The sequence below is a fragment of the Gekko japonicus genome, unplaced genomic scaffold, assembly GCF_001447785.1.
Source record: "Gekko japonicus isolate JY-2015 unplaced genomic scaffold, Gekko_japonicus_V1.1 scaffold2683, whole genome shotgun sequence".
Taxonomy (NCBI): domain Eukaryota; kingdom Metazoa; phylum Chordata; class Lepidosauria; order Squamata; family Gekkonidae; genus Gekko; species Gekko japonicus.
The window spans coordinates 173,676-193,514 of record NW_015171583.1 but is presented as its reverse complement, the minus strand read 5'-3'; the positions used below and the strand labels follow the sequence as shown (position 1 = coordinate 193,514).

Below are 19,839 nucleotides of genomic sequence, written 5' to 3'. Positions count from 1 at the left end.
AGCACTTTTAAGTGATCTTAGCTGCCCTATTTAAATGTAGGGCTAATTGGTTGTATTTTGATTATAGTGTATAGATTTATATTAGTGTTTAATAAAATGGGTAAAAAGCAGCCCTGCCGATTTGATGATGACTTTAACATGAAACCAAAACAAAGCAAACTAGATGACTTTTTTATTAGTGTTTCTCCGATTTCTTTAAAAAATAGATTCGACCCTTTAATGTTGCAGAGCTAGGTGGAGGCTGAGAAACTTGACAGATCTCCCTCTCTGAACCAAAATGATTCATTTATCTCAAAGGGGAGAGATGACATGGTAATTTCAGATTAGAGCATTGGAAAGAGGCCCCAAGATCTCAGTCTGTTGGTGTCGCTTATAGCAGAGCACACTGAAACTTATCTGTAAGAGGCCTGAGTTTATTACAAACTACCTTCTCAAGATAAAACCATTGAATCAGTAACAATCATTACAAAGACGCAGGAAGTTCCTTTATTCAGATATGGCTAAAAAGAATGTAACATCCAGTGAAAGGCCTTTATATAACAACGATATTAAGAAAAGGTCCTGTCCCCCTTCTCTTTCAAAAAAAATAAGAATGAGCGCCAGGTGAATAATCTTCAGATTGTAGTGATTGTTTTCCCCTTTAAAGGAAGATTGATAAACTGGTGGGGAAAGTGGAACATGAAAAAGCATTTGTCCTATTTGTTGTATATACCAGTTTCCTCTATTAATTTAAAATTTACTGAAAAGTTTCAAAGGCTAATCTGGGTGGGGGGGGGGAGATACGTTAACTTTCTACTCATATATCCCAGCAGTGATGTTCAATAAGGCCACTTATTTTAAAAGGCACAATCCAACTTTCAGATTACTTGTTCAATCCGATTAAAAGGTCACTTATCAAGTCTACCCCACTTAAGGACAGAAAAACTATACACTCAAAGAGAATTCAGGCTTCTACTAAGGATAGATCCCTGATAGAATTCTCACCAACTAAAAAAGTCCATGCTCATGAATCAGATTATGTGAGAGCTTTAGTCAACCAGATGAAGCCAAAATCTTCCCACCTCTGCAATCTCCTCTAAAAGATAACGGATACAGTGAATATTTTAAAATTGTTGGGGGGGGGATCAAAGGACATTTTTCTGCCCTCTATGTTTTCCTGGTGCTATAGCAATACTCTAAATGTTATGAAGCATTAGGAGGAAAGCTTAAGTTGCCAAAACATATTCCTTAAAAAGCATCAAATACACACTGTTTCAAGCCCCAGTTTGAATTCTCAAGAGCCAGTGAATAAGTATAAGAATTATCAGTTTGACTTGGCTTCTGAAGTGCTCTTTGTGGGTCTCTAATGTCCATTTTAGTTTTACTCAGAAAGTGAGCTTGCGGCTAAGGCTCATGGTTGGATCCAAAGAACTGAGCGGAACTCACTCATGGAAAAGATCCTTATTTATTGACTGACTTAATTTATATCCCATCTTTCTCTCCAATGGGGACCAAAAGCAGTGCACAGCATTCCCCTCTCCTTCATTTTTACCCTCACAGCAACGCTGTGAGGTAGATTAGGCTGAGAGAGTGTGACTGGCCGAAGGTCACCCAGCAAGCTTGCATGGCAGAGTGTGGATTTGAACCTGGGTCTCCCAGATCCCCGTCTAACCACTACCCCAGACTGACTCATGTTTTTTTACCCCTCTCTGTCTCTTGCAGCCTACTGTGCAAAAGATGCTCCTGAAGGTCAGGGGGCCCTCAGGAGCAAATGTGACAGGCCTTTTCTGCAAACTGAGGGGACACACACAGCCTCCAATGATTTTGGGGAAACTATGGCTGTGATTACACACTAAATAATCCACTTTCAATTCATTTTCCAACTAGATTTTGCCAGTTCACACAAGTAAAATCCAGTTGGAAAGTGGATTGAAAGTGGATTATTTAGTGTGTGTCGTCACAGCCTAGGTTTGTTTTAAGCTATAAAACTTCTCAGTTACCAGGTTTCTAAAGGTAGCAGTGTTAGAGGGTTTGGGTTTGCTGCTGTGAGGTAAGTTTTGTGGCGAGCAAATAAAATAGGGAGATCACTGAGACAGGAATCTCTCTATATAATAATTCTGTTTTGGTCATGGACTCTCCTGAACATTCCACATGCTCCCAAATCAGTTGGCTCCCTGATCTGTCACTCAGAAGCTGTCCCTATCCACTGGCTGCATTGCCTGAGTCTGGCCTCCAATATTCTAAACAGTTTGCTGTTCCTCTCCCCCCAATAGCCAGTTGGAACACAGAGGTCATTTGCATATGCGGCCTGATTGGCCTTTGCCTATAACATTCTAAACAGTTTGCTGTTGCTGTTCGGAGTCATTCAATGTGTCCTGAGGTAAAATACACATCTCAGTCTTCCCTTAAATGGTCACTGTAGTTGCCAATCTCCCTGTGGGGCCTGGAGATCTCCCAGAAATCACCGTGTTCCCCAGCCACAGCACATCATTTCCCCTACAGAAAATCTCTCAGCTATTACAACTGATCTCCAGATGACCAAGATCAGTTCTCCTGGAGACAATTGGCTGCTTTGGGCAGTGGACTCTATGGCACCCTCCGCACCCCAAACCCTGCCCTCCCCAGGCTCTTCCCCTCAAATCTACAGATATTTCCCAACCCAGAGTTGACACCCCTGTAACTGGCTATGGAACCACTTTCCAGACCCTTGGAACCCAGAAGACATGGCATAGATGCTTTTCTACCTTAGCTGCCACTGCATAACCTCAAATCAACATAAGTCAGGGGTGGAGGGAGCCATACCTGTTACCATGAGGCTGTCCTCCCATACTACCCACTTGGGGCAGCAAAATGACTTGGGACAGCCCTGCCTTATAGCTAAACAGAAGGAAATAAACATGGCTTGCCTCCCTCTATTTTCCCCTTCCCTCTGCTGCCCCACCAGCCACAGCCGGGACACTCACCTGGAGCTTCCTTCTAGAGCTCGTTGTATTTCTTCCCACAACAGGCCTTACTCCTAGTTGTATATAAACAACACAGAAGATTTATTTATTTATGAGTTGGTTTCAAAGAACATACCAGCAGCAGGTCTCTAGATAGAGGGGAAGCCTGGCTGAGGCACATAAATTTAAGCTTGTTATGGCTTCAGAGTGTTATTTAAATTTTATTTAATTTATTTCAGGCACAAACAGGCTTTTACTGACTAGCCACTTGGTTGGATCTTCTCACAGATGCAGGATCCACCCACACCAACCTGTCCTTTCCCAAGAGTCAGACTAAATGGTACAAGGGCTGCATGCTCCCAGAGACAGGCCTAACAATTGAGTACTCTGTTCTCTCTCAGAGGTAGAGCTAAACCACTCTGCCATACTACCAAGCTGTATCTCTATCTGCTCTTTTCTGAGCCAGACCTGAGATCCCACTGCTCTCTGAGGCAGAACTGCTGTGCTTCCCTCCAACATTTCATCCCCCTTCTGAAAAGTGATTGGATGCTGGAGCAGCACTCCCACAGGTTCACATGAGTGGCTGTTTTTCCCTTCAGGGTCAGGACAGCCTCCTGTCCAGTCACAGTGGGATGCAGCTTAAATGGGAAATTATGGGCCCTACTTTTGCAAGCAGGAGCCTTTCAATCCATACTATAATCTTAACAGAGAGTGAGATGTAATAATTAGTGGCCAACTTGGACCAGAGGGGCTTAGTTCAAGTCTTTCTGGGTGAACCTAAGCTAGTTGCTCTCTGTGATGTCAGAATAAATGGGAGAAGGGGACTGTGTGTGCCACCCTAAACTCCTCAAAGGAAGGGTGGGGTACAAATGAAGAAATAATAAAATCTTTCAGTACTGACACTATCTTAGTCATCCAGTATTTGACACAAACTGGTTCGGCAATTGCTAACATTTTGGATGGTCATATTCATTTATTTCTTGGATCTTTCAAATATGTCAACAGACAGAGTTTAGGCTCCAATACCAGGTGAATTGAATTGTTGAACATATATAACCTCATTCATGTCCAGAGCCCTTTGCTCTGTCAGAAGTAAGAAATAATTTTTGCTGCCCACTCGGCTTTTTTCACTACCATTTTTTAACACTGAGATCTTTTTAAGGGATCTGACTATTTTGAGTGCCTAGAATCCTAAGGCAGATGTACTCAGGAGCATTGTTCCCTCTAAGCTGAGTTAGTGTGAGCTAGCTCACAGTTTTTTAGCCTCCGGCTCACAGTTTTCTTGTCTTAGTTCAGGAAGGATGGCTCCAAAGCGAACTAATTTATGCAGTAGCCTAGAGATGTAAAAGTTCCGGAAATTTTGAAACTCGGGGGAAAAACTTTTTCCCAGAATTTTTTTGGGAAAAATGGAAATTTTCAGAAAAATTGAAAAAAATGCTACACTAGCATTTCTTTTGTCTTTTCTAGATTGAAAGTCATTCTGTTACTTTAGGAACATAAAATATGACTATGGACATTTTTACTTGGCATGAAATTATCACAACTAGCATATTAAAAATATAGTGTATCCAAACAATTATTACAAACAGAATACCTACCCACATGCAAAAACAAAACTGAAACCTTTTTATTTTCTTCTGACAATAGCACCTCCTAAAGGAAGAAATGCATCTTGTTCTTGCATTGGAGAGTTCAGTTTGTAACCTAGGACTTGCTTGTCCTCAGTGTACAGAAATTAGATAAATCTGATACCATATATATATATTCTAGAAATTATTTGGAAAATATTTGAACACCTTGTCTTAAAATATTTTATTCATTATGTTAAAATAAAATGTTCCATAGTCAATTTTTTTCTTTTCTTTTTTCAATTTTTCCAATTTTTCGGAAAAAAACAAAAAAGGCTTCAGGAAAAAAACTTGGTTTTTTTCTGAATTTTTCTGTTTTTTTTCCTGGGCCTTCACATCTCTACAGTAGCCACATCACTCGCTCACAACTTTAATGCCAGTAGCTCACAAAGTAGAATCTTTGCTCACAAGACTGCATAGCTTAGAGGGAATATTGCTCAGGAGTCGTGAATCTTAGTTCATTAAGGGCACTTAATAACATTAGGCACTCCTGTTTGCAGACTGCTCAAATTCCATAGTTTTCATTGCCATTTAAGTAGCCTGTGTGCAGGACTGCAGCTTCAGATACCCAGTTCCCTATAGTTTCAGTATTTCCTTGAAACTTTGTTCTAGCAACAAGATGCTGTTGTATAGATAGACATTATTCATTCAACAGAATGTTGGCAACACTTATTTTGTTCCTCTGGAAACAACATGGAATCGATTCTTCCAGTCCTTGGCTAGCTAGTTTAACCCTCAGGGTATGTTCATCTGGTATTTCCTTCTGAAATCATTACATCATATGATATTCTTCTTGTTTCTTTCTTGTGGACAAATTAATAGCTTAGTGTCACTGAACTTGAAGTTGCAGTATAGGAAGCTTATATGGAGGAAGGCAAGAGTATGCCAAACAATTTCAAGATTTCCAGTGTACTTTGCCTTTCTTAAAAACAGCTAATTATAGAAGCCCTTCAAGCTTTCTGAGGTCAGTGAGTAATTTGCAGAAGTATTCCCATCTCCTAAATTCATAATATTGTAATTTGTCCTTCATAGCAAAAGATGTTTAAAAACAGGGTAGACTGGAGGCACAGTATCTAACATGACTCGTGTATTAAACCTGGTTTCAAGCCTAATTAAATGGTACTGGTTTAAAGAGAAGCCTTGCGTGGGCATGCCAGCTGCTGGAACTGGGTAGTTCTCTTAGCTTTACCATTACCTTCACAATAATCTCAACTGATCTCTGGAGGGACAAAGTGTGCAGGTCTCCTGTGCCTACAGGTCTGTCTGTCAAACTACCTGGCCTTGGTCATTCAGAGTGAGTGGAGTAAGCAATGGGTTATTATGCCACATAGCGAGAAAAGCTAGCTCATCCAAAATATTTCTGGTGCCCATCAGCTTTGACAGCTGCTTCTTTTTCCTTTGTTTCTGTTATGTGTGCCCATTTAATGGAAACTGCCTGCTTTGCTCTGCCTCTGTCTTTGTTTTTTGTGTGTGTGTGTTCTTTCCCCACTGTGTTGTTTTACCTCCAATTTAACCTTTTCAGTCAAATGCTAAAGGGATTGGCCTGTTCCGCAGCATGTTTTTCTCATTAATTGTGGTTCTCTGTTTGCAGATGGAGGCAGGTAGTTTGCATGATCAAGGAGAGGAGTAGCATGCAGGCTTCTTGGATTGAGAGCTAGAGAGTGGACAAATATGCTGTAGAAATATGTTTGAACTTCACACATCATTACTCTTCTTAGATGTGAGGAGAGGGGTGGGTAGTAGAGAACTGGTGGAGAGGATTGACACTAGGTATGCTTTGCCATATTTTCACAAATTCTAAAATTCCTGCATTAATGCCTCAGACTGAGGGCTTAGTATCCTTACTTCCTCCTGTTGTTTTACGTAGCATGCTTGGTGTACTCTCCGCATTAATGGTGGGCATGCCTGTTGGATTCCATCTTTGCACTCCAGAGGCCTCCACCCTAGGAGCCGAGCCGTGCAGGGCAGTCCAGTTGAAATCCTGATTCACACAATCCCTTAATCGTGCATAGAAGCATGAATAGTTTGGAGGTTATGCTAATTGATTCTGGTAAGATTTATGAAGAAAGCAGAAGCTTCAACCCAAGAAGATGATCTGAGCTGCTTTGTGTTTGTAAAGCTCAAGAGCCAATGTGATGTAGTGGTTAGAGTGTTGGACTAAGATCTGGGAGATCCAGGTGTGAGTCTTCTCTGCCATGCAAGCTTGTTGGATGACCTTGGACCAGTCACAGTCAGCCTAACCTACCTCACAGGGCTGTTATGAGGATAAAATAGAGGAGAGGAGAACACTGTAACCCACTTCAGGTCCTCATTGGGGAGAAAGGCAGAGTATAAATGAGTAAATGCTCCTTTAGGGCTACATCTTGCAAGTTCAGAGCTCTGTTAAGGATTGTGAATCCAGATGAAATGTGTGTAATTCACACAACGTGCCCTGCTTTTCTGCCATTCAAAGACTTGGCTCTGCTTTTGATTCTGAGAACTGTTTCACGTATTATAAAAAAGGCTGTAAGAGGAAATGCAAGTCATTTTCACATATTCCCCCAATTCTGTTGAATTGTGCAATTCTGGGTAATTTTTGAGAGCCACATTTCACTTACGCTGAGGCAAGAAATAGAAGCTGGGTTATGCTTTTTCTTTTCTGTTTTCTTGATAATTTATGACCAATTATCAATTGGACCAATGAGCCAGTTTGGTGTAGTGGTTAAGTGTGCGGACTCTAATCTGGGAGAACGGGGTTTGATTCCCCCACTCCTCCACTTGCACCTGCTGATGTGACCTTGGGTCAGTCACAAGTTCTGGCACAGCTGTCCTTGAAAAAGAGCAGTTTGTGTCAGAGTTCTCTCAGCCCCACCCACCTCGCAGGGTGCCTGTTGTGGGGAGGGGAAGGGAAAGGAGTTTGTAAGCCGCTCTGAGACTCCAAGTGAAGGCCGGGGTATAAATCCAATCTCTTCTCTTCTTCTTCAATCCTGCAACAAGGATACCTTAGATCTCTTGCTTCAGTGAGCAGAGACACATTTTATGGGCTGTAGATATCAGATTGCCCTGACCTGGATGGCCCAGCCTACCCCAGTCTTGTCAGATCACAGAATCAAAGCAAGGTTGGCCCTGGTTAGTATTTGTTTGTTTGTTTGTTTGTTTTGGCCCCCCAAGGGGATTTTTAAAATTGCTTTTCTAATAACTACAAACAGAAAATTAGGAAAGGGAAACTACAATCTAAGGGCGAAAGTAAAGAAAACCCTCTAAAAACCCAAGAGATGGTGATCATACATACATTTGCAAAATTACCTTTGAGCTTAAACACAAGTTAACTTTAAATATTTAGATATCCATCAACAATTCTAGTTTCATAAAAAGACTGTAAAAAGATATACAATATACTTGTTTTAGATACTCCAGAGTAGATTAACAATCTATTTCCCCCCCTTTCTGTGTCTCAATTGATAGCTTTGTTTGGAGGCAGCAGCCCCCAACTTAGGGTCAGAGTCTTCTTCGGAAGATCCAGCCTCTCCTTCTTCTTCGCTTTCTTTGGCAGCATCGGTCGCACCTTCTCCTGCTGGGCTGCTATGTTGACGCAAAAACTCGCAAGCCTTTTCAACAGAGTCAATCCTTTCTTTTCCATTTGCGTATCTAAAGATTAATCCCTCCGGTGTTAGCCATCTGTGGCCCTGGTTAGTATTTGGATGGGAGAGCGTCAAGGAAGTCTAGGGTTGCTATGCAGAGGAAGGCAGTGGCAAACCATCTCTGTTAGTCTCTTGCCTTGAAAACCCCATGGGATCACCATAAGTCTGCTGTGACTTGATGGCAATTTACACACACATGGATAACAGGTTGACATCTTCCTATAGATGGGCATAGGTATATCATGTACCTTAGCTACAACCTGTATAGAAGTACAAATGTTTGCCTGCCTTATCCATACCTATATGTGACAAGGCAATTTAAGTTCAGACTTTGACATTTTTTTCAGCCAGAAGAAATTGGTCCTTGCAAAGCTCCTTTAATCCTATGTGTATGCCTATCAAACAATGCATCTCAAAGAAATACTGTCTACATTTGAGGGATGCATGGTAGGAGAAAACAGTTGATAAGTTCTTGGGAGACTTCAGAACAGATTCTTAAATGATGTAAATGTTGCTGTTTATAGAGTCCTTCTACTTGACAAAGTGTTTTACCATGTTGTCCTCAACTATTCCTAAGAATGTTCCTGTTTTTGTAGGTAAAGGACCTCATACATGGAGAAAGAGAGAGAGAATGCTTTATGCAGCCGCAGAGGACCACACTCTGAGTCCTGGGCATAGGCAGGATGAGAACACAAGTATTCCAGATCCAATGCTTAGTACAGTGTATTTCACTGGTAAACATTTGCCGTAGCTCCAGTTAAAAAAGAGGTTGATATATACCGGTCCATTGACTACACTGGTGTGTTAGAGGTTCTTAAGTAGCCGAGCCATTACCTGTACTGAGTCATAGACAAAATCCTATCTGCCCTTGCATGAGTTGACAAATCAAATCTGCTCCCCACAGCAGGCAACTCATGCTGCTACTGTTAGGCAGTGTGTATCTATAGAGAGAAATGCAAGGGCTGAGTGTCAAAATGTTCAACTTTACATGTGGCAACAGGTTCTACAGAGTGCAGCTAGAAGTTAAGTTTTGGGAATGAAGTTCACTTTGCTGACAAAATTCTGATAAAATTTTGACCTCTATAAGATCAGTGTGGGGAGAAGGTATAATTATTACGCTGACTTCTTAGGAGATCTTCATACCGGCTGCCCTTTATATTGTGGCATTGTAGGCATTTAGATTTTTGTTGCTGAAGGCTTTCACGGCTGGAGTTCATTAGCTGTTGTAGATTTTCCGGGTTGTCTGGGGGTGGTCTTGGCATTGCAGGACCTGATGTTTCACCAGTAGCTGTGACTGGCATCCTCAGAGGTATAACACAGAAAGACGGAGTGCTTCCTGTGACAAGAAAGTGCGGTTCACATATCCGTCTTGCACAGTCTACTAATGTTTTGATTATGCCTCTTTTTTTGCCGAGGGTGGTAATTGGAGTTTTTGTGTAAATAACAGTTGTGTGAGTTGGTTTTCTGTAGACCTTGTGACCTAATTGAAGGTTAGCTTAGCAGTTTCTCAACGATGAACTAAATCATCTGAACCTCGCACTTCAAGCAAATGGCTACTCCAAGAATGAAATCAGAAGAGCAGTTAAACCAAAGGTAAAACAATCTCCCACAGGAAAAGTGTTTTTGCCATATATCAAAGGAATCACTGATCAGATGGGAAAATGTATGAAAAAACACAACCTACAAACAGTATTCAGACCCACCAGAAAAATACAACAGATGCTACAATCGGCAAAAGACAGAAGAGACCCCCTAACTTTTGCAGGAGTATACCGCATACCATGGCGTTGTGGACAGGTTTACATCGGGACCACACAGAGTAGCATTCAGACAAGAATAAAAGAACATGAAAGACATTGCAGACTTGGACAACCCGAAAAATCAGCAGTGGCTGAACATAGCCCAACCCAAACAGGACACAGTATTTTGTTCCAAGACACTGAAAGGCTGGATTCCAATTACCATGTCAGATTACACAGGGAAGCCAATGAAATTCATAAATATAAACACAATTTCAACAGGAAAGAAAAGAGTTTAAAAAGAAATAGGGTATGATTTCCTGTCCTGAAAAACACAAAAGGCTCTACATCTGACAATAGCACTACAGATAAGATTAGAATTTCAACAGTCAATCCATATGCAAAAGAACCTCCTCAGGAAACAGGAAACCTCAGGAAACAATCCAAATGCAAAAGAACCTCCTCAGGAAACAGCCAATCCATATACAAAAGAACCTCCTCAGGAAAGCTCCTCCATTATCATGTTTCACAGCCTGGGGAACTCCTACATGATAATTTTTCAGCCCTACCCCACCTTCCTGAGTACATATAAATGACCTGCCTACCATTTTTCTTCTCACCTTGACACAGAGAGTACTCCGTCTTTCTGTGTTATACCTCTGAGGATGCCAGTCACAGCTACTGGTGAAATGTTAGGTCCTACAATGCCAAGACCATGACCAGACAACCCAGAAAATCTACAACAGCTAATTTAGATTTTTGTTTTAAAATTGCAAAGTTGTCCTTTTCTGTAATATCAGTCAGACTGATGGACCCATTGGTATCTGACAAAGGGAGTCTTGACTCTCCAAAGCTCATACCCCCAAAAATCTTGTTGGTCTTGAACATGTTACTGGACTTGAATCTAGCTGTTCTGCCAGCATGGCTACCCTCTGAAACTGATCCACTCTTACTATACTGAAATGCAAAAACAAACTAGCAGTGATCCTACAAAGTGTGTTTGAATTTACTGAAATGTTATATAGATGTTCTTCATTACTATCATGCATGAATTTAAGAACAGTCCAAGTTGCTCTAATACTTTTGAAAAATAGAATGAACAAGACGGGGACCCGCGATATTCGCGGGGGGGTCCTCCCCCCCCTTTGCCGGGCTCGGCGGCAGCGGCGGCGAGGCCGGTCCTCCCCCCGCCCGCCATATAATGGGGCCGAAATTGACATTCGGCTGGCGGAAAGACTCCCCAATCCGCTTGTACTGCCAAAATGGACACGCGGGAGTCTTTCTGCTGGCCGAAATTGATTCTGCCCAATTCGGCCGCCAGCCCAGGATGGAGCCTGTGGGGCTGCTGACAGGTGGGGAAGTTGTGGGGCCTTGGTAGGAAGTCGGGGGGCCGGGCCCCAGAATGCTTCAATGTAGCTACGGGCCTGCTTATCTCCTAGAGTTACTACTCCTTTATCTCTGTGCATCATGCTGGGCTTTGGGCCTGCACAGAGCAACGGGTTTAGAAATTATTTAGGTACTAGAACCTCTTCCCCTCAGAAGGTCAGGTTCAAACCAAATGTGCCCCAGTGGGAGGACTCATCCGTTGCTTCTCAGTTCCTTTTGGTTTGCTGCAGCAAAAGCAAAGTTAAGGAATGTTTTGGATTTTTATCTCTTTATTCTTTCAAACTTACAGCCAGGATCTAGAAAACTGTGAAATTAGATCTGAAACCCACTTTGAAATTGCTTTTTCAAATAGAAACTTCCAACTCCATCTCCTATGCTACAGGGCAAGCTGTTTTTGAAAATGAGGAAAGTTTCAAACATGATTTGTAATACGGCATTGTTCAAAGAAGTAAAAAAAAATCCCACTGTGCTGTATCAAACTCCTTGTAGCTCTGCATCTCAGCCCAGATCTTTAGCTCGCATGATGCATGGCATTTTAAACTGTTATACATGGTTGCCACAACTAATCTTACTTTCCTGATCATGTTAGATTAGAAAGGTGGTGGTGGGGGTTTGCAAACATTGAGATTGTGGTCATTTGCTGAGTACCCTGTGCAAAATTTGGAGCAATCATTTTTGAACCAATGTTGCTACATGAATGCATCCCTCTTTTTCAAGGAACAGGAGAGATGCTGGTGTGTGAGAGGGGCCATGTGATACCTGAGTGATGCAGTAGCTGCATTTCTCAAATATGTGTCTGCAGCTTTAAAGGGATAGAAAAGTTTTGTTCTATTAATGACTTCTGTTGAGGAACTTTGTTGTAGTCATGAGAAGACATGAGAAGGAAGCCATAGTCACTACAGGCCCTCAGCATTGCTGAGGTTTATGGAGAAAGATGGAGGGGGGCAGTGTCTTCATTTTACATGTAGGCAAATAGTGTCATTGGACGATATGATTAAAGCAGCATTAGTACCTGTAAATGCTGGGAATGATCCATGCAGGCAGGAGTATCAGCTCAGCTATTACTTTATATTTAGTTTTATCATATTGTCCAGGGTTAAGATAATTGGCTGAGGACTGGCATATCAGTTTATTGCATCTGCCAAGTGCTTTCCCTTTCCTCCTGTTCTTGAGTTCAGACTTTCGTTAAAGCAACCTGGTTAACACATCAGATGGTAGCTGGAAATATAAAAGATAAAGTGGTTTAACATTATTGCATGTATTGTACTGGATCTAACCATTCAGCTGCTAACCATTGTTACTAAGACTGTGGAGCATGACATCCTGTGTAGGTGTGCCTGTAATGCTCCCAGCATAATGTGGCTTCCTATTCCAGCCCTTAAGGGTTCCCTGTTTAGATTTATGACTCATTTTAAGACAAATGGTTCTCCTTACAGTGCTTCTTTCTGCTTGGACCTAGCTCTGAGCGCCTTCTGACAAAGTTGGAAGAGTATTACAGGCCCTAGCTTGGAGAGCTTTTACATTGCCTGGTGCCAGGCAAGTTCTCTTGGTCAAGAAAGTAAGGAATATGGCTTCATCCCTCAGTCCTTCTCTTGGCAAGAAGTTGTTTTAGAAGCTGTTAAAATGGGCTTAATTTTAAGCCAAACCATTTCCCCTCCTGATCCCTTGTTCTGTTTAGACTTAATTTAGGACCTGTAGTTTCTCTGTACAGAATCTGTGTAGACCTCCTCAATAGCTAAACAGAATCACTGGTGCCTTCCCATCCAGCATTCAGCACAGTAATGCAGCATCTACCCTGTCTATTATCCCTACTTGTTAATGCTGCATGCATAGTATTGGCACCCTGTTTGGCTGTGATATTGACTGTGTGGTTCCTGAATTAATAATTTCTGCTTGTGCCCAGAGCTCATGTGGGCCAGATCCCTTCGGAGTGTCTCAGCATTGTCTCCCTAGCCCCAGGAGTGTTCCTAGCCTGCACTGCATGAGAAGTCTATGTCTGTAATCTCAAAATATAGCACAGCATGGTGACACGCAGTAGTGCATCTCTTGGTGGTTGGTGGTAGTGACCACATTTTTAGAACTTAAAGCAGTGGTAATCAAGAGCAGCTAGAAGAACAGCAGTGATAACCTTTTAGAAATACAACTGACCTATTCTTGAGATTGGTAGTGAGGTTCTGCAGGAACCTTACATTCAATCCTGAACACACTGGGGACTTAGGCTGCCAAAGCTTCAAATCAGGCCTCCAAGAATTACTGCCTCTGTTGGACTTTCTCTTTTCTTCTCTCTCAGCGTTGCAGCTTCCCTTGGCCAATGATGGCAGCAGCCGCTCCTCCTCATTGGAAAGCTCACCTCAGCATCACAGTCATCCATCACGCCCCCGTAACATGCTGGGTCTGCCTCAGCTGCCCTTCCTCATGCACAGAAGCATGGAGAGGTAAGCAGAATTGGTCAAAATTGGTCAGGTGCTGGTGCCTCTGCTGAATTTATTCCACTGTGCAAACTGAATTTATGGCCACTGTGTGACACAGAGTGTTGGACTGGATGGGCCTTTGGCCTGATCCAACATTGGCGTCCCTTATGTTCTTATGTTCTTATTCCCCTTTGCCAGAACTTTAACCATGCTGAATCGCAAGGCAAGGGATAGTCCTCTGTGATTTTTCTGTTTAGTGGCTGTTAAGTTAGTGGCCCTAGCATCCATGACAATTCAGTTAGCGTCTGGTCCATGAATAGTACAGAAAGCCCTCATAATCCACATGTTTACAGAGCCCTGAGGAATAGCTTTCTGAGGGACCAGATGTTCTTTTTGCACCTTGATCCCATTGTTTTACAATGCTGCCATACCTTAAATGCTGCTTCATAAAAGGCACCTTCTCTAATACTTGAATCCAAGAGGCCCACATTCTTTGGATGCAGCTGATAGAGCTTTGGAAATGGGTTTGTGCTTAATACCACTTTAAGTTCACAGATATGACTCTCAAATCCTAATTTAATATTTATATTAAATGCAGTATCAGTATTAGACCATCAAAACTATAAACTCTCCCATTTGTAAATTATACCATTTTCCCTACTAAATGAGTGATTTGTAGCATTCATGTAAGCGTACAATAGTGGGAATAGTGGTTATAAGGGCCTGAACAGATGGCAAAAGAACTGTTCTTTATTTCAAATCCATAATATAGCAGGAACGTCTTGCTTAACCTGCAATATTCTTATTTACAGATAGGAAACATTTAGGGGTCTTATTATATAATCAACTAGACTTTTTCTCGTTTGAAGCTACTAGATGTGACTTCACACAGCATCTAGATAACTCATGTGTGGAGATCTGATTAAATATAATTGTTTTGAGAATGTTATGTGAATAGTGGCTCCAGCAGAGATGCAGGGTTGATACTCCCATGCTGTAGATGGCAGTTGCTCTGTCTTATTTTACCTTCTCTTTCTCTTTAGTATAGAGATTGATCAGAAACTGCAGGAAATTATGAAGCAGACGGGTTATTTGAACATTGGAGGGCAGGTACGTTAACTTGGTTTGCATATTAAGGGTAATGGCATGACTGGCTTAGTGAGCGGGTTGCTTTACTTAGGGCAAGTGATGTTTGGTGGTAAACATGACAGCACATGGATATGAGATGGCACAATCTATGTTACAGGTTGTGTAGAGTACTGGGACATCTCTGCCTTTCATTCCTTCTTGATTGTTGCAGATGGAAAGGCTGGCATGCCAGCACAGCTTCATGGAGCAATTTAAAAGGCAGAAAAGAGTAATGCAACAATTTGAAGTCTCGATTTAGTATTGACTGCATTAAAATTAACCAGTCCCCATACTTTCAGTAAGCAATGGACTGGTAACTGTCTCTTCGCCTCTAACCAGTATGCACTCATCTCTTTGCAGAGATACCAAGCAGAAATCAATGACCTAGAAAACCTGGGTGAAATTGGCAGTGGGACATGTGGACAGGTGTGGAAAATGCGTTTCAAGAAGACTGGGCATATCATAGCAGTGAAGGTGAGACAGGTCTTTGAGATGCAGAAGTTTCAAAATGAATGGAAAGACAGTAGATGGGGTGGCACAGGGATTCACTGTTGGCTGTTTGGCATTTGCTTGTGCTGTTTAGAGACACAGGGTTGGAATGGATGGGATGAAGCTTTTCAGTAATGGTCTTACCTTTTATAGGTGGGAAACATTGATAATTCATGTTTCAAGAACTGTGAGGCGATAACTTGTCACTTTTGCGCATAATCTTTACATATGCCCTGTAATATTTCCATCTGCCTAGCAAATGCGTCGTTCTGGTAATAAAGAAGAGAACAAGAGAATCCTGATGGACTTGGACGTAGTTCTGAAGAGTCATGACTGTCCCTACATAGTTCAGTGCTTTGGGACTTTCATCACAAATGTAAGTAGAACGAGTGCTGTCACATTCTCCAACCTGCCTGTGCATGAGGGCAAATTGAGCAGCCTTGTCAGAACAACCTAAAACTTTTGCTTTCATTATTTTCCTGCTCTAGACGGATGTTTTTATAGCCATGGAACTAATGGGTACGTGTGCTGAGAAACTGAAAAAACGCATTCAAGGGCCTATCCCTGAGAGGATCTTGGGAAAGATGACTGTGGCAGTAAGTGTTTGAAGCCAGAATCTTCAAGAGGAGTAAGAGAGTTGTCAACAGCTTTGCCCAGTGAAGATACACATTTTGGGAAATGGTCCCCTTTTAGCAGATTATCTTTTTGACACACCAAAAACATGGCGGGGGGGGGGGGGGGGGGGACTCAGCAGGGCAAGGGGTGGCAGCCCATCAGTCCAGTTCATTTTCTCTGATTCCAAGAGGAATTCCACACACCCAGACACAGAAACAAATTCCTACAAATATAATCTTTTCTTTAGCCATTTTCCAGCCCTCATAGTTATGAAGGTAAAGAAGTGGAGGAAGTGCATAAAAGAGTTTCAGTGTCCGTAGGGAGGAAATGCTTTTCTCCCTGCCCCCACATATTTTTGTGTCTCTGGATTTGAGTATGCATAATAAAACCTATGAAGAGTACATGTAGTAAAAGTATTAAGAAGCTGTAAATCCCCTTTGTTGATCAAAAAAGGGAGGGGGAGGACTGTAATTTGATTGCAGTAGACAGGGATATCTGATGAGACAATGTAATTCATCACTGCTTCAAGTAATGGGACAGCATAGAATGAAGGATACAAGTTTAAATTTGAGCAGCATTGATACAGATTGTATTGCTATATTCTCTTGTAACATTGGGAAAGTCTTTCTTTGGAATTCAAAGGGCAGATTTCCAGCTTCAGAGGAAATTGCTTAATTTTTGTACTCATTTGTACTTTTATGAAAAAGCTTCATTATCTCCAAGATAGATATATTTACTAGAACAGGGATCCCCATTATTGAGCCTGTGGCCATGTTTGGGATTTTTGAGAACAGAGTGAGGGCACCATGTGGGAGTGTGGTTCAATTACAAAATGACTGCCATGGAATACTTGTGCTAATCACAAAATTTTGGGGTGTTTATTTATTTATTTGCTTTATTTGTAGTCTGCTTTTCTCATTGAGACTCAGTGGGTTACAGAATTTGAAAACACTGCAATAAAACTGGCTTATAGAATTAAAGAACAATTAAACAAAAACTGGTATATCCAATTAAAAAATACAAAGGAGGGAAAAAAACCCTCTAAATTTTGGAGGCCAAAGGAGGCAGCTGTTTTGGAATGGATGCTCCATGCAGACTCAAAGGTCATGCCTTCTGGGATCTTCTGAAGCACCTCCTACTCCAGTGAGGTGGAAGAAAGCCAGGAATAGTTCTTCACTTTCAGGAAGAGGCCGAAGGGCAACAAAAAGCCTATTGGTGGTCACTACAGTGCCCACAGGTGCCATGTTGAGGATCGCTGTACTAGCACATAGACAGTGCCTTCGGATAGGACATAGCAAGTAGAAGTGATCAGTGGAAGCAGATCTTCCCCGTCTCTCATCTTTGTGGAGGACCCTCCCGAATGAAGTGCCAAATGGTGGTGGTGGCCTTCACAAAGGGGCAGTCACACAGCCCCATCTTCCTGGAGTTCCATACAGGAATTACTGGGGGAAGGCAGGAGAGATCCACTTCCATGGACTCCTGTTTGTGGAAACTTGGATTCACCCCATAGTCTTTAGATTCCTTCTAGGAGACAGACTGAATTGAACTTCACTAGGGTACTTTCCCCATTTAAGGCAGCTGATACAAAACTTTAGTTCCTTAGAAAGCTCTTTCTCCCATATGTCTTTTTAAAAAACATTCTTATGCTCCCATACCATCTATGAAGGTATGGAATGCAATTTGAAGTAATATTTATACAATTTCTCTAACTTTTAAATTTTTAGTGCTTCAACTGTTATGATAATGTTTTTGGTGCACTATAGTTTGAATATTAAAATATCTGACATTCAAGAATCAAGAGTAATAGAAGAGTCAAACAGTCTCTAATCCAGACTAGGGATGTGCAAGAAAAAAAAAAAAGGCTCTATTCGTGTTTGGGGGCTTGGGACCCGAAAATATTTGGCATTCCCAAATATCCCCGAATACCAGTATTGGTATTGTACTGGTATTTGGGTTACTATTCGAGAAACCCGAATATATTCAGCTCATACTCTACTAGCCTGATACGCGTGCTTCACTATGCTATTTAAGTTCCCTAAATCCAGTTATAATACTGATGATGTGAAATTTGAAATGTGACATTTGTTATAGGAATTCTAACAGAGAAGATTGTAGTGTAAGAAATGAAGTGAGACATATGTACTCTCTACTGAAGGACCTCTCTCTAGACCACATTGGTGGTTCTGTCCTCAGGTGCTAGGAGGACCAGGCTGCTTTGTGAGCTCACTCTGGAGCAGGCCACATAGAACTGTCCATTTAAGAAGCAGTCGTCTGTTAAGTCAACTCCTGCCATCTTCCATGAAAGTGATGGCCTCTCTACTTGTATTCCTGGATTGTTTTGCTCATATTGAGACTGTGTTGTTCTGAGCACCTCAGGGTGATCTTGCTGGTACTTGGCCTGTGCAGCTCAGTGCACTGCAGGAGTACTATGTGCAAATGTCTTTGCCGCATTCCTAAGTTGCCTCCTCCTTGTAGCGTTGGTGTATCTGGCTCGACGTTTCCCAGGAACTTTCTTGGGGGCAGTAAGAGGTGAGAGGTGTGAAGGAGTGGTGATGTGGTGGACATTTCTTCAGGTTCATGAGGGAGGCACATATCGAAATGGCTCCTAGAAATGTCCTTTACTATCTCCCCATAAACATTCATACCCTGGCCCTGCTCCTACGCCTGTCTGGTGTTGGGAGGGGATTGTATTTAAAGGCATCGGGGAGGCTGGACCAGCAACAGTGCTAAGGCAGTCTTGCTGAGCAAACCTTCCCGGTGGCTGTAAGCATCCCACCTCCTCTCCTACACCTGACAGGCAGCTGCCTGTCTAGTGTAGGAGGGGGAGGAATATTAGAAGCCACTGTGGAGGCAGGGCTGGCAGGATCACTAAGGCGTTACTACTGGGGCAGGCTCCCTCGTGGCTTTAGGCACCCTGCAACCACTGCTGTACCTGACAGACAACTGCCTGTTAGCTATAGGAGGTGGGGGGAGGGTGTTGGAAGCCATCCCACCTCCTCTCCTACACCTGACAGGCAGCTGCCTGTCCAGTGTAGGAGAGGGAGGGGGAGGACTATTAGAAGCCACTGTGGAGGTGGGGCTGCACCCAACAGACAACCGCATGTTAGGTGTAGGAGGTGGGGGGGAGTGTGTTGGTAGCCATCCCACCACCTCTCCTACACCTGACAGATAGCTTCCTGTCCAGTGTAGGAGGGGGATGGGGGAGGAGTATTAGAAGCCACTGTGGAGATGGGACTGCACCTGACAGACAACCGCCTGTTAGGCGTTGGAGGTGGGGGGGAGTGTGTTGGAAGCCATTGGAGAGGCTGGGCCAGCAGCATTACTGAACCTCACAGGTGCTTGTTGACCACTCCCGATTTCATCAACTGTCATTAACTGTCTGCAGTCCCCTGTAACTGTTGGGGTTTTTTACCTCAGAACTCTGAGATCTGCAGCTGACCAATGAGAGACTGGGGGGTGCAGGGAGAGAGCTGCCTGGCAGCCACATAGGAATCAAGGGGGGAGCACATTTTCCCCTTTTGACGCACTTAGGGGTCGAAGTTCTAAAAATCCCTTCTTAGCAAGCACCTACGCTATAGTGGGAGCGCTCTCCCCAATTTTGGTGTCTCTAGGTCCAGCCGTTTGGCCTGGGCGTTGATTTTACGGTGAGGGGACTCTCTTTTATATATATAGAAGATAGATGGCAGGGGGGACCAAACTGGCTTTACATAAGAGCCTGTCATGGTTTAGCTGGGGTGTCACCTGACGCTGCCACCACTCTGGTTCCAGGCTCCCTTGAGAAGGACCAGAGCACCCTCCCAATATCTTTACACCTCCCTTTTGGCCGAATAATAGGTGTGAGGACCAGGCAGTGTCCCGTAGGGCCCTGATCTCTTCCAGGAGCTCATTCCACCAGGTAGGAG

At 42.7% G+C, this 19,839-nt stretch overlaps 1 protein-coding gene across 1 annotated transcript in view; it reads left to right on the top strand.

The window, feature by feature from the left end:
* The window catches only part of MAP2K7 (mitogen-activated protein kinase kinase 7), a 50,127-nt gene that overhangs the window by 25,044 nt on the left and 5,244 nt on the right, over window positions 1-19,839 (top strand). Inside the window, exons 3-7 of the mRNA XM_015419830.1 lie at window positions 13,585-13,729; window positions 14,749-14,815; window positions 15,194-15,307; window positions 15,579-15,698; window positions 15,811-15,918. Of these exons, the coding sequence (XP_015275316.1) occupies window positions 13,585-13,729; window positions 14,749-14,815; window positions 15,194-15,307; window positions 15,579-15,698; window positions 15,811-15,918 (554 nt within the window). The remainder of the gene's footprint in view (window positions 1-13,584; window positions 13,730-14,748; window positions 14,816-15,193; window positions 15,308-15,578; window positions 15,699-15,810; window positions 15,919-19,839) is intronic.